The sequence below is a fragment of the Osmia lignaria genome, chromosome 16 (assembly GCF_051020975.1).
Source record: "Osmia lignaria lignaria isolate PbOS001 chromosome 16, iyOsmLign1, whole genome shotgun sequence".
Lineage (NCBI taxonomy): Eukaryota > Metazoa > Arthropoda > Insecta > Hymenoptera > Megachilidae > Osmia > Osmia lignaria.
The window spans coordinates 653785-671761 of NC_135047.1; the positions used below are offsets into that span (position 1 = coordinate 653785).

At 43.2% G+C, this 17977-nt stretch overlaps 1 protein-coding gene across 3 annotated transcripts in view; it reads left to right on the forward strand.

The window, feature by feature from the left end:
* LOC117601151 (kin of IRRE-like protein 3) overlaps positions 1 to 17977 on the forward strand; it is a 102885-nt gene that overhangs the window by 78830 nt on the left and 6078 nt on the right. For all 3 annotated transcript variants that reach the window (XM_034317566.2, XM_034317564.2, XM_034317565.2), the window contains exons 4-11: positions 6618 to 6801; positions 6902 to 7037; positions 8919 to 9127; positions 15071 to 15340; positions 15681 to 15789; positions 15898 to 16084; positions 17034 to 17172; positions 17611 to 17798. In XM_034317566.2, the coding sequence (XP_034173457.1) occupies positions 6618 to 6801; positions 6902 to 7037; positions 8919 to 9127; positions 15071 to 15340; positions 15681 to 15789; positions 15898 to 16084; positions 17034 to 17172; positions 17611 to 17798 (1422 nt within the window). The remainder of the gene's footprint in view (positions 1 to 6617; positions 6802 to 6901; positions 7038 to 8918; positions 9128 to 15070; positions 15341 to 15680; positions 15790 to 15897; positions 16085 to 17033; positions 17173 to 17610; positions 17799 to 17977) is intronic.

Here is a 17977-nt window from a genome sequence, read left to right on the forward strand (position 1 = left end):
ACAACCCTTTTCGCGATTCTGAAACGAGATCGTCTCCGAAAGCTGCAAGATTTATGCCCTTTGTGGTCTCTCGTTACTTCTTCCTAGGCTTCCTCTCAGTCTCTCGCTCTCTTCCTCTGCCCTTTAACCCGGCAACCATCTCCGTCTTCCCTCGAAAGTGAATATTTATGAAAGATGTAAATAACGAACAGGATAATTCTCTCTGGAGAATACGAGTTACTATTGTTTATGACACCCTTTCCCTAGACACCTTTCCATGCTGCGAAACCCTCTTTTCGTACTCATTCATCCGCGTTCCGCGCGAGCCAGCTTCGTATTGTTCGCGACTTCTTCCACGAGTTCGCTATCGAGGTACGACGCGACTTTCGCGCGCGGAAAATTGGCCGACGATTTCTTTCTTTCGCGTTTTATGTCGTGGAAAATTAGTTCCGCGATTATTTTGTTATTAATTCTTTCGCTGCCAGCGACTTATACGAACGTTTTCGAAAGCTGCAAAGCTACAGTCGTTTAGCTGGAATTCTTTGTAGATGAAATCGCGATCGTTCGACTTACGATGATTCAAAGAAAGGATTTCCCGTTTGAGAAGCAACACGGTACGTAATGCAGGAATTACAAAACGAAAGGGACAAGCGTTCAAGGTTCACGGGATGCACATTTCCCGATGATAGAACCGGGAAAGAGAGCAACTGGCAAGTTCCACGGGACGACGACGACGACGCGACGGTGTGATTTTCGAGGAAACGTCGAATCCTTCGAAGGCACGAAATCACTTTAGCGAAATAGGTGTACGGAATCGCCTTCAACGGATTACCAGAAAGCTCTTTCCACCATCTCCTCCCACCTCCCGCGCCCTCTTATCCGGTTTCTTCTTTAGCCTCTTTTTACTTCGAAGAAATTCCAACCGGGAGAACCCTCTGCTGCTCCTTTTACGCTCGTTCAACCCTCTGCAACCCTGCTCGGTCGCGCGAGAAGCAACCCCCTTTTCCCTCTTCTGGCAAACAAATCCACTCATAATTTTTCAAATTTTCCATCGAGAGAAAGAGAAACTTGATTTGTTGCACTGGATGCTGAAGATTCTTGAACTGGTTGTTACGAGTTTCCGCCAATCCAGTTTGTTTCTCTATTTCCACTGTGATCCGAGCCTATGAAACTTACTTCAAGTGATGGATAGCATTCCGAGTGTTCCGTTTCGGGGGTTGAATGTTGAAAATAACAAGAAAACACCTCCAGTCTGGATGAAAATTACCAGCACAACGTTTCGCGGCCCAAAGTATCAACAAAAGATTGATTTCACCCGTCAACCGACTTAGAGGAGGAGAGTAGGATGGAGGTGGAGAGGAGGTTTTCGCGGCATCGATCCACGTCCTGCGATCTATTTCGTTGCTCTCGAAGAGATTGCCATTGCGTCTGCATTACTCAAGCTCTCGGCCGTGTTATCAGTGCCTTTGGCCCAGAGGGTATGTACTCTGGCCGTTTGCTTCTCCTCTCCGTCGAACGTGTACGATCGCACACCAGGAAGAAGTTACGAGTTGGTAGGCTGCCGGTGTGCGGATATTCGACGTACGACTGTGTTGGACGAAGAGGAAAGACGGCGGTGAGGGGTGTGTCTGCGGATGCATTACGCTGATTGCCGGCCGCGGCCTCTACGGAGAACAGAGAGGCCAGAAAAGGTGGATGTTGAGGAGGAAGGAGGAGAGAGTCGGCCGTGAACCGAGGAGAAAGAAGAAAAGGGAATAAGGGCCCTTCCCCTTAAGTAAGTGAACGCTCGTACATTACAGCCGCTCGCGCGGATTTTAATCCTTTAAATGAATGACACCGGTGACTCTTGCCCTCTGATCCTCTTCCCTTCGACCTTACACACTGGAGACGCCTAAGTTACTTCCTCGACTGTGACGCTGTTTTTCTTCCCGCGATACGCGTCACAAGCTGTCGTCACGTTGCTCTTTTTTCGACTTTCAGCATCGTCTAATGAAATTATGGATCAAAGTTATCGTTAGCAAATGATTTTCCGTAATTTTCCACGCGTTGAACGAAAAATAGTATGTGAAACGAAATGGACTCGAGGTTAGGTAAGACGCTAATATCCGTGTAATTGCGTACGCGTCGTTTCGTCTGGGGTTCGTGTAAACGTCAACGCGCTAGCAACTCATTATTCTTCTTGTCCCGGGGCATGCCACGCGTTCTACCTTCATCTACACGCAAATAATCATGCCGAGAATTTCCCATTGTATCATTCTGTCTGCCGTTGAACGAGAAACTATGTACAGTCGTAAAATAAGATTTCAAATGTGACTAACGTACACAGTTAAAATCAAAATTACCTCTTTTTTACTACTATCGTTTTTTAACCTAGTGACCTTATTTCGTAAAATAACCGGCGTTTACACGATGCGTTGTTCGGAATGTAAGCAGAAAAATCGCTACTCTGAGGAAAGAGCAAGCTGGCTATAACCGAAGAAGGATATCCGAGGGTACGGCTAGTCGGCCAGGGATTACGGAAACTCGTTAACCGTCTAATGGCCTTAAATGACGAACGACGAGATTTTTCTAGAAAAACAGAGGTAGTCGGTGGTAGGTAGAACCAATTTTACCAGGTACAGGGATAATAGATAACGGCAGACGGAGCATCATAACCGTGGCCTCGATAAAGCATCGTGCGAACAGGAGGGAAGCGAGAACGGGCCTCGAAAATTCGGCTTTGAGCAGAACCAGCGGATAGATTATATGAGCACACGGTGGTGAATCGATCCTTGAATTACGGCCACATTATGACTGCGAAACTTGCTAAGGCCGCACTTTCCTAGCCGGGCAGACAGCGAATTAATCTACGCGAAAGAAGAGAAGAGCCTGGAACCTGGAACCCGGAAGCCGATGATTCATTTCGGAGGAAACGCGGCCGTTCAAGCAGACGGTGTATAGGAACAAGAGGAGAAGGAGAAGAGAAGGAGCAGAGGAGCTTGAGAGGATTCCGGTAACGAGGAACGATCGACGATCGTCCCTTCGTTCGTCGATTAAACGATCGCGCAAAACGCTGACATACACCGGCCATTGTCTATAGTCTATGGATTCTGTTGGTGCCACTAACGTTTCTCTCCGTTCACACGAATCCCTTTTCATTATTCAAGTCACCTGCCTTTCCACTCTCTCCCTCTCTCTTTCTCTCTCACTCTCTCTCTGTTTTAACGAATACACGTTCGCGGTGCAATTATAGGTTGTGTTGATCACAGAATTAAACGAAGGTCGTAAATCTCCGTTTCGATTTGTATCGACACCACAGTCCGCATATGACCCTACGACGTGGGAGGTTGGGAGAATAAGTTGAAACTGGATTGTCTTTAAGGTAACAATTAACTAAAAGTGGGGAAACTTCTGAAAGGCCCCATCACCCCAGGACAACCAAACTTCGGATTTATAGTAATTGAGGGACGAGAAATCGAATGAGACCATTTTCAGAACTGGCAAATAAACCGTTCTCGAGATATACAGGGTATTCTAAAAGTGCGGAAACCCCCTATTATCTTGATAAGAACGCGTTTCCACGCAAAATGACTAACCTAACCCTAACCCTAACCCTAACCTAGGTTAAGTTAGTCATTTTCCGTGAAAATGCGTTCTTATCGAGATAATAGGGGGTTTCCGCACTTTTAGAATACCCTGTATATCTCGAGAACGGTTTATTTGCCAATTCTGAAAATGGTCTCATCCGATTTCTCGTCCCTCAATTACTATAAATCCGAAGTTTGGTTGTCCTGGGGTGATGGGGCCTTTCGGAAGTATACCCAAAATCTATTATTATTGACTATCAACAAAATAAGTACAGTAAAATTTCTCTAGTTATCCGTAAGCTGAGAAGCGAAAGTGGACAATATGGGCAGGGTAGACACGATTTTTCGAGCCTTGCGGCTGCTTTTGATCTCCGGCGATAAGCCGTAAAAGAGAAGAGCCGTAGCAGCCGAGAAATTAACAACAGTTTAAATTTCTTATTTTTAGATTTTTCTGCATGTAAATTGTTTTAACATATTGGTACAAATTTTCTGATTAAAATGAAACCAAACATAACATAATTTAGACTATATGGACAAAAAAAATTCACATTGGGGATGTTCCTTTGTACATAAAATAAGTAAATATGACCCAAATTATATCATGGTTGGTCTCATTTTAATCAGAAGACTCTGACCAATATCTATAAAAAATCCGTAGGTAAAAGAATTAATATTAAAAAAGTTATAGTGCTTTATTATAAACTACCAAACTTTACCTCATAAAAGAAGCCGCGTCGTGTATTGCTAACTTGAACGAACAGAACATAAGCGTCGAGTGAAAAATACTTACATAGGCGTAGGCAGAGATGGGCATTATCTAGATAAAAAATTATTTAAATGGCAAATCGAATAAAAGATACTTTATTCTTATCCGTTATTCGAAGTTCGAATAATCACGAAGTATCTTATCCGAAGCGCCACGGATGAACTAATTTATTCGACGAGAATTTATCCGACAGACCAAAGATACTTTTCTTATTCGAAGGCCTTACCCTCTGAGCTTCGAATAATTTTTTCACTTTTATCTGTATCTTTATTCGAAGCTCGGATAGTTTCGGCAGGTACCTGTTGGGTCCTTCAAGGGCCGAGGCGAGCGAAGCAACGCAGAATTCGCTTCGCCACGTGCCACCACTTTTACATTTGATAAAGTTCTTTATTTCCCATCTTATCGATATCAAAGTAACATTAATGGAATTCTAGCATTCTTCCAATGAAAGTGTTAAAATATCGTGAAAATCGGACAACTTTTAACGAACTTGACTTTAAATTCTGGAAAGCAATTTTTCGTGTACCCACATTTTCCACGTTTTTTATAAAATATTTATTTGTAAAAAATTATTACTAAAATTATAAATATGAATTAAATTTTCCAATCGTATATACAAAAAATGATCAAATAATGAGTGTTTTAAAAGTATGTAATATTTTGTAATTAAAATAATATTATGATGCTTTTAATTTATATTTCTTGAAAAGTAAGTAATGAAAGAGTTAGAAACATTTCAGAAGATCATTAATCGCAATAGTGATAAATATACCGCCGCGTAGGACGGCTATGTAAACCTGGCACCCGACCTTGAAAAAATTAACTTTTTTTTACGGAAAATGATAGTATTTTGTTTGTAGTTGATTATAGTAACAATAGTTTCGTTTGTAGTTTGATCAAATAATAAATAAACAAAATTGAAAAATTGACCTGTACCCAACATTGAGATATCTCAAATCCGTTTTTTCCATGTGATAGGGAATCGTTTGTAGTTGATTGTAGTGATTTTCGTTTCGTTCGTAGTTGAATAGTTTAAAAGTTATAGGCGATTATTTATACGCCTAAGCCAACTTCGTCAATTTTTAATATTTTTAAAATCCATTCATCGATTCAGAATCGGTTGTTGTTATTTGTAGTGATTTCCGTTTTGTTTGTAGTTGAATAGTTTAAAAGTTATAAGCAATTGTTTGTCAATTTTCAAGATTTTTAAAATCCGCTTCTTCCATCTGATTCAGAATGGTTTCTAAGTGTTTGTAGTCACTGCCTTAGATACTTGGGCATAAAATAAAATATGGATGTTGTGTTTCTGCAGAAGTGTTCGCGCAGTGGCTTTCATGATTCGTTCTTTCAAATCATTATAAATTTCCCACTTACCAGTAATTCGTTTAATGATCGTGAAATAATGACCATCAGTGCAGATAATTGCGGAAACAAATTTATATGTATAATTATCGTAAACCAGCTTTTCTGGTATTTCCTTAACTGTAAATTATTTTCTGCAATTTGGATAATTCATTCGAGCTGAAAGCAAAGCATTTCCAACATCTTCGATATTAAGCACCATGTGATTGCCCCCCGAATGAATTTTCGTAATATTGGTACTTTTGCATCGTGAACACATGTTTGTATGACTTGGTTTACAAGCTTCATTTATGGCTGCTGGTAGACCTACCAGTTCGCATCTATATACAGGATGTTCGACAACAGGTGGGCAAAATTTTAAGGGGTGATTCTAGGGATCAAAATAAGACGAAAATCAAGAATAACAAAATAGCGTTTGCGGCTTTGTTTTCCAGTAATTAACGTTTAAAAATTCGAGTAAAAAGCGCCTGAAACCTACAGACTGAACATCAGGTCAGCAGGGGAAGGTACAGTCATAATCAAGAATCGAAGCCGAATGCTACAGTACCGAGAAACAGAATAGCACGAGGTAAGTTTCTACTATTCAACGATTCTTGGTCATGACTGTACCTTTCCCTGCTGACCTGATGTTCAGTCGTCGGTGCTGGACGAATTGCAGGTTACAGGCGCTTTTTAGTCAAATTTTTAAACGTTAATTACTGAAAAACAAAGCCGCAAACGCTATTTCGTTATTCTTGATTTTCGTCTTATTTTGATCCCTAGAATCACCCCTTAAAATTTTGCCCACCTGTTGTCGAACATCCTGTATACTGGTCGAATTGAGTAACCTCCTCCTTTTTCGAAGTCGGTTAAAGAGTCCCGACGATGGATTGAATGTTGATTTTGTTTGCCGTGTAACACTCTCTCTCTCTCTCCCTTTATTAATTAAAAATTAATTGTTTCAGCCAATCGGAATGCATTTAAAGAAGTACGAATGGGTGGGACGGCCAGACATCGGTGACTGTTCGCTGTGGGTCAGATCGGCCACTTTGGAGTTCGATGACGGGCTGTGGCAGTGTCAGGTGACTGCCAGTGATTTCACGACGCAAGACGCGTTGGCATCCGAACCAGCGAGGCTGGTCGTCAGAGGTAAGTGTTCGATTGTAGAGACACGTATGACCGCACCACGCTGCGCCGCGTCGGGGCTACATCAGCAACGAATTAACCTATGCTAATTTTCTGATTCCAGTCAGCCCTCAACGACCACAGATAGAGTACGCGAATCATCTGATTCCACCTGGCAGCAACGTAACAGTCCGAGCAGGTGAGATCGCTACGCTCACTTGCACAGCGCGGTATGGGAATCCTTCGCCTCTAATTAAATGGTTCGTAATTGTTGCACCGTAGATTCCATGCGCTATTTATCATCCATCGTCGACCCTTCTCACAGCGACGTATCTAGTTTTTACTACAATATTATCCGTTGAATCAAATCGGATAATTAGATTCAATTTCTTCCCGTTCGTCTTGTACACGACAGGTTCAGTTTCGAACGTTGGAAACTAACTCCGAATAATTACGCCGGTAATCGTTTCTTACGGTGTGGGTGGGGATGCGAAAGACACGAGCGGAATTAAGTTGTCCGAAGTCCGCGACGAAATCAACTCGAAGCAAGCGAGAACTAATCGAATCAATTCCGAAAAGGAGCAGCCGTTTCTCTGCGATGATTGAGCGCAAGCAGAAACTGGCTGCAATCTAACAGCATTCAAAGCCTTCCCTTGAAAACCAATACTGTTACTCGAATCCTAGCTCACGATCGCTGCTTCTCATTTTCCTTCTCCAAGATCCCAAAGGTGAGCGAATGAAAGACGTATAATAGAATTAAATCGTGAAACTGGTACACTCCTTTCTAATTGACAAGGCGTTGATTCGGGTCATATCAATATGACTCCCATAGGATTGGAATTCTCAAAATTATGTATTCGAGAACGAGCTGTCTCTCAGTTGCTACTTTTCACAAATTTCTCCAGATTACAGCTACCAACTAACAAGTCGCTAACCCCATGGTTACACTATTTTGAGAGATAATACTGCATTTCCAAAGAGACCTAGTCATCCAATCTTGTCAGTCTCTCCAGCACATGCACATTCTCATTTGTTCGAGGTGTCTAGCCGGTTAGTTTTCCCCGTGCGAACATTCTGTCCCGTAACGCAGCTTGTGGATCTTGCCAATGGTAGGTTGGTTCAATCTTCCCATGAATAATCATGATCCATCTCAGGCTGTAGCTCGAGTTTAAATTCTGGGCGAAGTTAAGGAGCCGGTGTAACGCCGGCTTGCTGCACCTTTGAGACGTAGAAATGACAAGTAAGCTCGCCGCGAAACGAAACAGGATGAACGGAAGATGATAAGCTGCGGTGAGAAACGTTAATTAATTTATAGGCGAATCACGAGCGAACTTAGGATCGTGGAAAGTTTCTCGTCAGGATTGAAAGTTGGTGGCTCGTGTCGGAACGCTTTGCAGATCCCAGACAAGCTGGATTTCACTTCTGTCTCTATCTTTCTTGCGCTAGTAATCGGGATAATTGACACAGCCACGTGGCTGTCGAGATACGAGTAAACGATTCGATCGTTGTCACAGTGGATTTATGGTGTCAACTTCTCCATGACTACGCCGAGTTTGCGTTTGTCCGTACCCAAGAGGATTTCAAGCGGATTCTGTGTCTTTAAGACGAGCTTAACTCGCAAATCGATGAAGATATGCGAGAGGGCCAGTATGTATACCCAGTGGCTCTTATCTTTCCGTTAGAAATTTATTAATACATACTCTCTTCTTCTTTACTTTTTCACACAAAAAGGTTAGACACCGATAAGTTTAACCTCGGACGATTAGAAGAACTTAACGTTTTTATTTCTTCTTAAACTCCCTAATTGTTCCTTCTCACGTTTCCAACACACCCTCGCAAGCTTCCCAACGACGCTCAGCAGAAAATCGCTATTCCATTCGCAATGAAATCTCCACTTTGGAACTCGAGACACTCGAGGATTCCAAAGTGGTGAGACAAACTCGAGACGATTACCCGTTGCAATCTTTGGTTTCGTAACGAAAGGAGTTGATGAGAGAAAGAGAGGGAAACAGCGCTGAAGACGAGGAAGAAGAAGATCGCGGCGAGAAGGAAGGGTCGATGTCCGTGGGATTTCAGTACGCGCAGAATTGTTACAGAGTAGCAGCCATTGGAAATGCAAATTTTCGGGGAAATGCGCGCAGGTACGTGGGTGAAACGGAAGTAAGGGCACTGAGGCCTCAGGTAAACTCCACGGAGAAGGATAATCCTCGCACTTGGGCGACGTACAGCGTCTGTGAGATAATGGCAGAGAGGTCGCGTTACGGACAACCGATCAAATGCGTGGCTATTCATCCGACGTACGACAATCCCACCATGTCTTCCAGCACCGAAGTCAGATTCGACGTGCGATGTAAGTACGATTTTATTCTTTTTATATAAACCTATTTTCAACGAAACGATACACATTTTGCACTAGCAATCATCGTCAACACAAACATGCTGTTTATTTGTTCGGATAAGTTTCCGAATGGCCCCACCAAAATTGAGAACTCAGGTTCGGTATATAACCTAAATTGAGTACCAGAAACCGATTAAAATTGGTTTCAGAACTTGATGTCTTACCGTTTTTTAAATATCGTGGTAAGAAATTTTTGTACAATTTTGGGACTACGTATACGCTATTCGATACTGAGCATGCGCTATTCGATACTGCGCATACACAAAACCTAACCTACTCTAACCTAACCTAACCTTACCACGATATCTCGAAAACGGTAAGACATCCAGCTCTGAAACCAACTTTAATCGGTTTCTTGTAGTCAATTTAGGTTATATACCGAAATTTTAGTATTTTCGAACGTTCTATCATAGTTTAGTTTGTTTCCTCGACAACCTGGAAGTAGCTCGATCCACTAAAGTGATAACAGACAGCAAATGATTGTTCGCGAGTTACAATTAGAAGAGTGGGGGAGGGGGATTATTTTTTAAATATTTTGTCGTCGATGAAGTGTAACAGTTTTGGCTCGGTTAAGGAATCAGAAATTGCAGGTCTGTTGTTTGCCCTCGATATCGAAAACAAATATTGTTGCTGGATCCTGGTGTTTTAACGCGAGAATGGCTGCCTCCTGTGTCAGCGAGCGATGGATTAACTGCGACGGGATATTAATTCCGGGAACTAGTTTAACAAACCGTATCAAGTTCCGCCAATATCCTAGCTAAAGGACTTTGGGGAAAATGGATTTACGTTTACCCGTGCAATGTTTATTATGATAGGTATATCAATTTAAAGCTTTTCGTGCGAGTAAAAACAGAGAGCAAAGATCTTCGCTGGTATTCCCTTACACTGAAAAGTGCATCAACAAAGTGCAAGTCGTCGTCGCGGCAAAAGTAAACTGCGGGTTTGAACGGGATGGTCGAAAAGGATGAGGGTGACGGAAGGACGCGGATGATTCGAAATTCCTGTGGGCGTTTCGATCGTTGCAACACCGTCACGGAATATATCCGCGCTTTGAGACGAACTTTTCAATTTGTCCTGAAAAGTCCCAGTCGGCTAATGCCCCTAATCAATATACGCGACGATCCATCCCTCGACCCCGTGTCTCCATTTCCGCCATGGTAATACTTGCAAACCGCATCGCACGCGTCTACGTCGAAGGGTTCCCGAAGGAATCGCGTCGAGACTCGACCTCCAACTCGATTTCATCCGAAACGAATTACCTTACCGTTAGGGAAGAGGAGGAGAAGGTAGGGAAGGAAACGATTAATAGAAGAAAAATTTCAGTTCCTTCGACACGAGCTGAAACGAGCTACCATCGATTAGGAATTTGATTACCAACGATGGGGATCGTTCCTTCTGATTAAATTGTATACCGAGTGTCCTGATAAAACGGGATAAGTTTTATTCGTGATATCAAAGCTATCGGCCGAAATACCGGTTTCGATGGTCGGCATAGATAGTGTTAACACGAAGAACAGGAAAGAACATGGTGCAACGAATAAATCGGTGTTAACGACGGACCGATGGGGAAGCTGCGTGTGCAGCAAACTGACCTCAACCCCGGTCATCCCCACACTCGCAGCAATTTAACTCTGTACACACGCTGGTAACCGCGAACCCTCATCAATCTCCCTCAAAACGCCGCGTCCTGACATCCTGCTTTCCGACCTTATCGACAATTCCAGCTCCGCTGCATCGTCCGACAATTTTGAATCGCTTTTTACGAAACACCACGGCGAACAACAATGACTGATGGCCAGTGAATCGATCGGAACGCTCGAAACGCTCTGCATCCCTTTTGAAACCTAGAAAAATATTATTCCCACATCGAACTATCGAAACAAACAGAACCGTGCTTCGAGCTTTCACCGCTAGAAGCTTATTTTAACAATAATAATTGACAGAAGGGTACTGATTTATTGTTCCGTCTTAACAACCGGCAAATTAAGAAGAACCGTGTCCCAACGAAGTTTGAGGCAAAGTTAAAGGATGGACGAAAGAAAGTCCAAGTGGAACGAATTCGAACGCGCAGCTGACGCGTTAGTTCACCAGCCATTCGTTGAACCGTATTCCTGGCAGTCGTTCTTTCGGTAAACTTCAAACGTCTCTGTTTTTAGAGACGTGGGTGACGGTAGATCGAACAAAAGAGAAGGAGAGAGACAGAGAGTTATAACAAAATGGGGTGGGAGGGGAAAAAAAAACACGAAGTCTGCTACGTTTCGAGGACGTAGTAACGAACGTTTTGTATCTTTTGTGTCACGTCACAGAAATTTCTGTATCAACGTTCGCGTCGAGGAAATTTTTCATCGCGCTCGTGCACACATCCCCTCTAATTAAGCCATCGCGCACAAATTCGTTAATTAACCTTTATCCGGTGTATCGTCTAAAAACCGAGTACGTGCTGCTGGATATTCAACGAGCGCAAAGGAACACTATCGCATCGACAAATATTTACTGTCGCATCAACGATGAGACTACAAGCTGAACCGTAAATATGAATATCGCTCGAAAAGTTCCATTTCTTTTTTTTTTTTTTATGATACAAGTAACGATAATTTGTTGATCATTTGTTCGTAATAAGAATTTACCATGATTGCTACCCTATTCATAATATAACACAGCAATGTGAAAATTCCGTAATATCTAGAAAGAATGATAAATCCTCGCGTAAACCGTTGACTTTAATTTACAAATATAAAAAAAAATCACGCGATGTTTCGCAAACGATTCGTCGAACGAAGCAAGCAGAAATTTTTCGCTGCGCTTTCGAAAATTTATCGTTCCACCCCCTCCGCTCTTGTCCCTCACCCCTAGAGCGCGATAATGAATTTGTTTCGATCAACGTTGCGCTCGTTTGCTCGTAATTTACTAGCACCGATGCTGATCGAATATTCATGAAGCATTGTTCGAAAACGAATACCGGGCTACAGAATTTATTGAAAACTCCAAGTGAGGCTGACGCGATTTATGCACCGGGCACGTAGTTTTCGAATGTACAGCTGACGGGTTGGCTTGTTTCCCTGCAGTCTTCGGTAAACTTCGAAACCAGGCTGCACGGTAATAACGTTGTTGCCCGGCATGGTCAGGCTGAATACAAAAATTCTATTCTTTTTTTTTTTTTCGTTTTTCAATCACGATCGATCGTTCCATCAGCAGCTTTTATCTAGGCGCGTCGGTGCTGCCAGTATTCGACGATCGAATCCGCGTCAATAATCGAATTCGCCGTAAAATCACTGCGAAATGTTATCCGTTGTGTGCCAACTATATCAATTACACATCGCCTCGAGCAATTAAACCAGCTTGTTCGATGGTTATTACCGTTTTGGCGATACCACGACCGTCCTCTCTCTCTATGTAAACATTTCTATCGATTTGCAAAGAAGATTAAGCCTTAAACGAATTAATCGGATCAAAGTTATAAGCTGTTTCCAAGCGAAGTACTTGGTTATTCGATAATGATATTTGAACGATTGTAAATGAATTACAAGTTTTCTTGCGATAGGCCACAGGTGCCTTAAACTTTAGACAATTAAGGGCACGTTTGGAAGTCTAGAGAGAAATCGAGGACAGTGAGGTGTTCGTGGTTTTGAAGGTGCCAATCACACGACTAAACGTTCGCGTTTGCATGCAGTGACGCGTGCAACAGAAACAAAAACGAGAACGCCTCCGCCACGCCGCGCGCCGATCGAAGCCAGCTGCGGGCTTTTCCGCGGAGAAACATGCTGTGCAACCATTCAAATAGGCTTGACCGGCCACACATATTCACGTACACAGAATCGTGTAGCTTCGTACGAAACGCGGGCAGCTACGGTAAAAAAGGTAATAGCGGGGAAAGGAATAACGGAGGGTAGAGGGCGTTCGGTGAAAGAAGGAGAAGGACGGAAAGCTGAAATTGTGAATGGGTCAACGAGTGTTCGTTCGCGCGTATTTCGAAATCATTGTTACGTGAAATGAACAGCTGCGCAAGCTAGCTGCATTCCCTATAGCGACGACGATTCGATTCGATACCACCTCGCTGATCAGTTTTTTCATCTTTTACCTCCGCCTTCGCACTTCGAACGCCTCGTGTGACACCATTTTCGCGACGGAATATCACCGAACTAATCCTCCTATTACTCGAAAAAGAGAAACAAATTCGTCGGCGAAGCGAAATAGACGATTTAAGTTATCCTTTGCTCGTTCCTTAGACAAGGTATCCGTTAATTCGTCGACAAAAGAAATAATTAATCGTTGAAACGAATTAGCCTGTTCCCTTGGTCGGTCGGGCAAGTTTTCAGCGATAGGGAAACTCGTTTCTACGGCTAACGTTTCCCGATTTAGCCTCTTCTCTTTTGCCAGTCGCGTAATTGTATTTCCAAGTCTGAATACGAGCTTGTTATTTTTGGCCCCCGGGAAATAGGTCGAGGCTGAAATTATTAATTAATACAATTTGGATCTGTACTCCAACATTAATTAACCGTCATTTGTGACGTTTCTCGGTGGGCGTACCACAGTTTCCATTGGTTTAAATCAGCGGGAAGAGACTGGAGGACGGCCTGGAAGGGGGGGAGTAATTGCGTATTAACGCGGTAAATTGTTTTCCGCGTCCTGTACTCCGAATCGAAAGCTTTGTAGAGATGAAAACACCCACGCTGAAAACGAATCGTCGTGGACCGTTCGCAATAACCTTCTATGCGACTTCTCCATTCCAACAATTTTTTAACGTCGCACTCAGGTTCAATTTTATTCCTTGCTTAGTAGACGTTGTTTTTTCAATAATACGAACAATCATCATTTAAAAACATATTAGAAGTAAAAGCTTATCAAACCGCGCGACATTATTTTAATCATGATAGAAACTTTGACAATCTTGCGCGATCCTTCAACTTGTTTTCGATCGATTGATATTCGCGAATCAATTCGGGATAAAAAAAGGAGAGAAAAAAATGGTCGACGTCGAGGGATTTTTGCAAGCTGGCCGACGCGGCGCATCGATTAACCTGGCAGGCGGAAATCAGCCGCCACGGTTCCGGTCGCTCTCTGTCTCTCCCCCAGCGAAAACGACCGCGGAATTAACTGCGCACAGGTGTAATTGAATTTTTCGTGAGCCGTAGCTAACTAATTATTTCTGACAAGGAATAACGAAACACCCGGCTTCTGCCGGTTCAACTTTGATTCATTATTTCGTGGTTCTCTCGTACGCAACGAACGCTTTGCACCATGCTGAACGCGTGCCATTGTTTTCCGTTCCATTATCGAGCTTCCGGTGTGTTACCTTTTCCCCTACCTTTCTTCCGGCCAGGCAAAGAGAAACAGGGACAGAGCGAGAGTGTTATCGAACGAATCGATCGAACGATACGGCGTTTCTACTTTTCGAACGGCACCGGAGCGCTGCGCCGCCGCACCGCACCGCGCCGCGCCGAGGGGTGGTTCGAATCCATTTTTAATTACGCGCTCATTAACGAAGAATTTAATCTGAAAACTTGCTACTCTAGCCTGCGTTTACTCTTCTGCGACGAATGTTTATTCTTCCACGTCCGTCGAGCCGTGCTATGATTAAAACCGTAATAGCAATTCTCGTCCGCGATTCCGATTAAATTTCTCTCTTGCTCGTCGAACCACGTTCCCTCCTGCTGCGAGCAACTTTTTTTAAGGAGAAAATTAATTTCTTCGCCTTGAGGCGAGCTTCGCGTCTACTGGAATCGTGACGGTATAATTACAATTCCGTTTGTTTGAAACGCGATCGAATGGGACGCGGAATAGGTACTTGGGAAACGGAAGAAACACTTTAATTAAGTATCGCGTGAAATTGAAGGCTTATAGTTTTACAGGAAAGTGGGTTAAACAGGCGTCTAATGCGGAAATAAAATGTTTCAGACGCTCCTGAAACGAGGCTAATCGGCGTACCGACTGGCCAACTGGAAGAAGGTCGAGATCAGCTGGAAATTCGATGTCTGGCCGACGCAAATCCCCCAGCTTCGATCCTCTGGAGGAGAACGAAGAGTCCAGGTGTGACCGAGGTAGCCAGTATCGGTGAAACTCTACTATTCTCGCCGATCTATAGGAATCACGCGGCGGTGTATATCTGCGAGGCAGCCAACACCGAGGGTGAAAGCAGCCCCGTCTCTGTTCAAGTGTCCGTCAACTGTAAGTCTCGTGCCCCTACCCTCGAGGCTCCAGAAAATACCTCGATCAACCCTTATATTTCAATCGTCTTTCGAGTGATCCTATGAGACGAGAACAACACCCTTGGTCCCAAGTTACGACACCCTTTTACGGCTGATACTTGTCTGACCTACTAAGTCAGCGATACTCGATTGAACTTTTACCTCGAACAAAGATGCCGAATATAAATAACCGTGTATTTTCAACGTTCTTTTATTACACCCTTTTTTCGGTATTTCTGCTCTTTGAATAATGGATTAATTACGCTATTTACGTTAGCCATTGTTCCTGAGTTGACGAAATTCGTCTGTTTTTCGTGCAGATCCACCAACGATCAGCTCGGTCGGACCAGATCGACTGACTACGGCCCTCCTCTATTCCGGTGCTTCGTTCGAGTGCAATGCTGACGCGATGCCACCGGCTGAATATAGGTGAACAATTTGCAAATTGACCAACATTCAGATTCCCTACACCTTTCGTAAAAATTTCTGCCAGTCGTTTGGTTTATCTTCACTTGTGAAATTGAAATGTTCAACTAGATGGGCCCAGGTCTTCACCGATGGCCGAATGCCATTGGAATGCGGTACAGGGCAGCGATTGATCCTGACGAACGTGACGTACGAGCAACAGGGCCAATACATATGTCTCGCCTCGAACAAGATCAATGGAAACGTTAGGGAGGTTAAAAGCGACCCTGTATCTCTGCAGGTGGTCGGCGCTCCTAGGGTAAGGTGCACGAATCGAAGGCCCACACCTTTCCGGATCAACTAAATTACTCTCGAGAGTAAACCGTGATTAAGCGAGATGCTAGAGAACACTTAAAATTACTTTGAGTGAAAATTTCGAATGATTCGAAATTTCACAATATTGCTAATCCAGTTGATTGGAAATTTCGCGTAAAAGAGAATATTCCCATTCAACTGGCATTTCGCTAACGACGATAAAACATAAACCAGGGTTTACTCTTCGATTCGATGAAAACCATTCGATCGAATGAAAATTTAATCCGTCACGAAGTTAATAAACATCAAAGAGATATAAGCTAACTATTTTTTATACATTGTAATTGTATCATCATCGGTTACGTGCTTTCAGTGCGGAATCAGTGTAATCGGAAAAGATGCAATGGTTATCGGTGAATAATTAATAATATTATATTTGCAATTCGTTGGTCGATCTGTTGACGCACACTGGACACGCGTCACTGAACACTCGCTCGTATTTAAATATGAAATGAGAAATTCATATTTATCGAATTCACGTAGAGGGAGAGAGCAAAAGAGGAAACGGAAGGGTGGAAAAATTACGGACGAATAAAACGTCATTTTCACGACAAGCTTTTCCTCGCTTGATAGCGGCTACACTGTTTTCCGTCCACCGATACATTTTGCAATCCATGATCCGGGCCACTGCTCGCGGTCAATTCCTGAATATTCGCTACAATCGATACGGAAAATTTGACCGCTTTTACGGAAACGTTCGATTGAAAACAAAAATATCATCGTACATGAGTACCTTCGTCACGAATTCATCGAGTGCTTTGCATCGTTTTTTGCAGGGACACAGAAAGCTAGCGATAGGGACATAAAATTTTTGCCATTTTAAAGCGCTTTAAGTTCCTCTGATCAATTAAAGAGGAATATCAATTAAAGAATCCGTAACACGTGTGTCGTAGGTGGTGAAACCAACCATCACCGAGAAGTTAGTGGTAGCAACGACGGAAGGGAGCCCGGCGAAATTAGAGATCAGACTATGTTCCGACCCGAAACCCCGGTTGGTTGCTTGGGAATGGGGCAGCACCAGACTCCACGCCGGTTAGACTGCTTCCTCCTAGCTCTACCGCCAAAAGTATTCGACTCTTTGGTTTTGCCCTTTCAGTTTTTCATTTTTACGTACATCTCTTCTCACTAATTACCACTCCTTATCGCTGAAAGTGGTACACTCGCGATTAATTAATACGAGCATCCCCTTAGTTCGCGAGCTCGCCTTTAATTATCCATCTTTTCCTTCGAACTGAGACTCGAACTTTCCGGACGAATCTTCTCGAGATTACGAACGTGCGTGTACCACTGCGATTTTATTTTTATTTCATAGTTTCTTATTATTTCTTCCATTATTTGAATTTTGTTTTTTTTTTTTTTAGTTTTATCGTTGGTACTGTGGGATCGGGTCGTTAGAATCTTAGGACCCGTCGCAAGTTTGCACAGGGAAGGAACACTGTCGGGTTTAAATGTCTGACCAAACATTGGCAGGTGAAGTTCTGGAGTCACGTTATCGAGCGTTGGATCTGGAACCATTGGCGGCGGAGGATTGTTACACGGCAGTTTTGGAATTAACTAGCACGGTCAAGGAGGATCAGAGGCTGTACCACGTAATCGTGGAGAACGAACGAGGAAGCGATCGTCGGGCACTGATGCTGAGAGTGGACGAGCCGGGTCAGGTAACTATAACGATAATATTATTTGTGAAATAAGATTGTACCTCTCGACGAAACAACTATGTCCTTCCAACAGCTTTAGTATCCTGATTAAATAAGTGCAAGCAAGCGACTCTGCTATTTAATTAAAATGCCACAGAGCATAAATATTCAGTGCACATACAGGAGACGAGACGAGAATT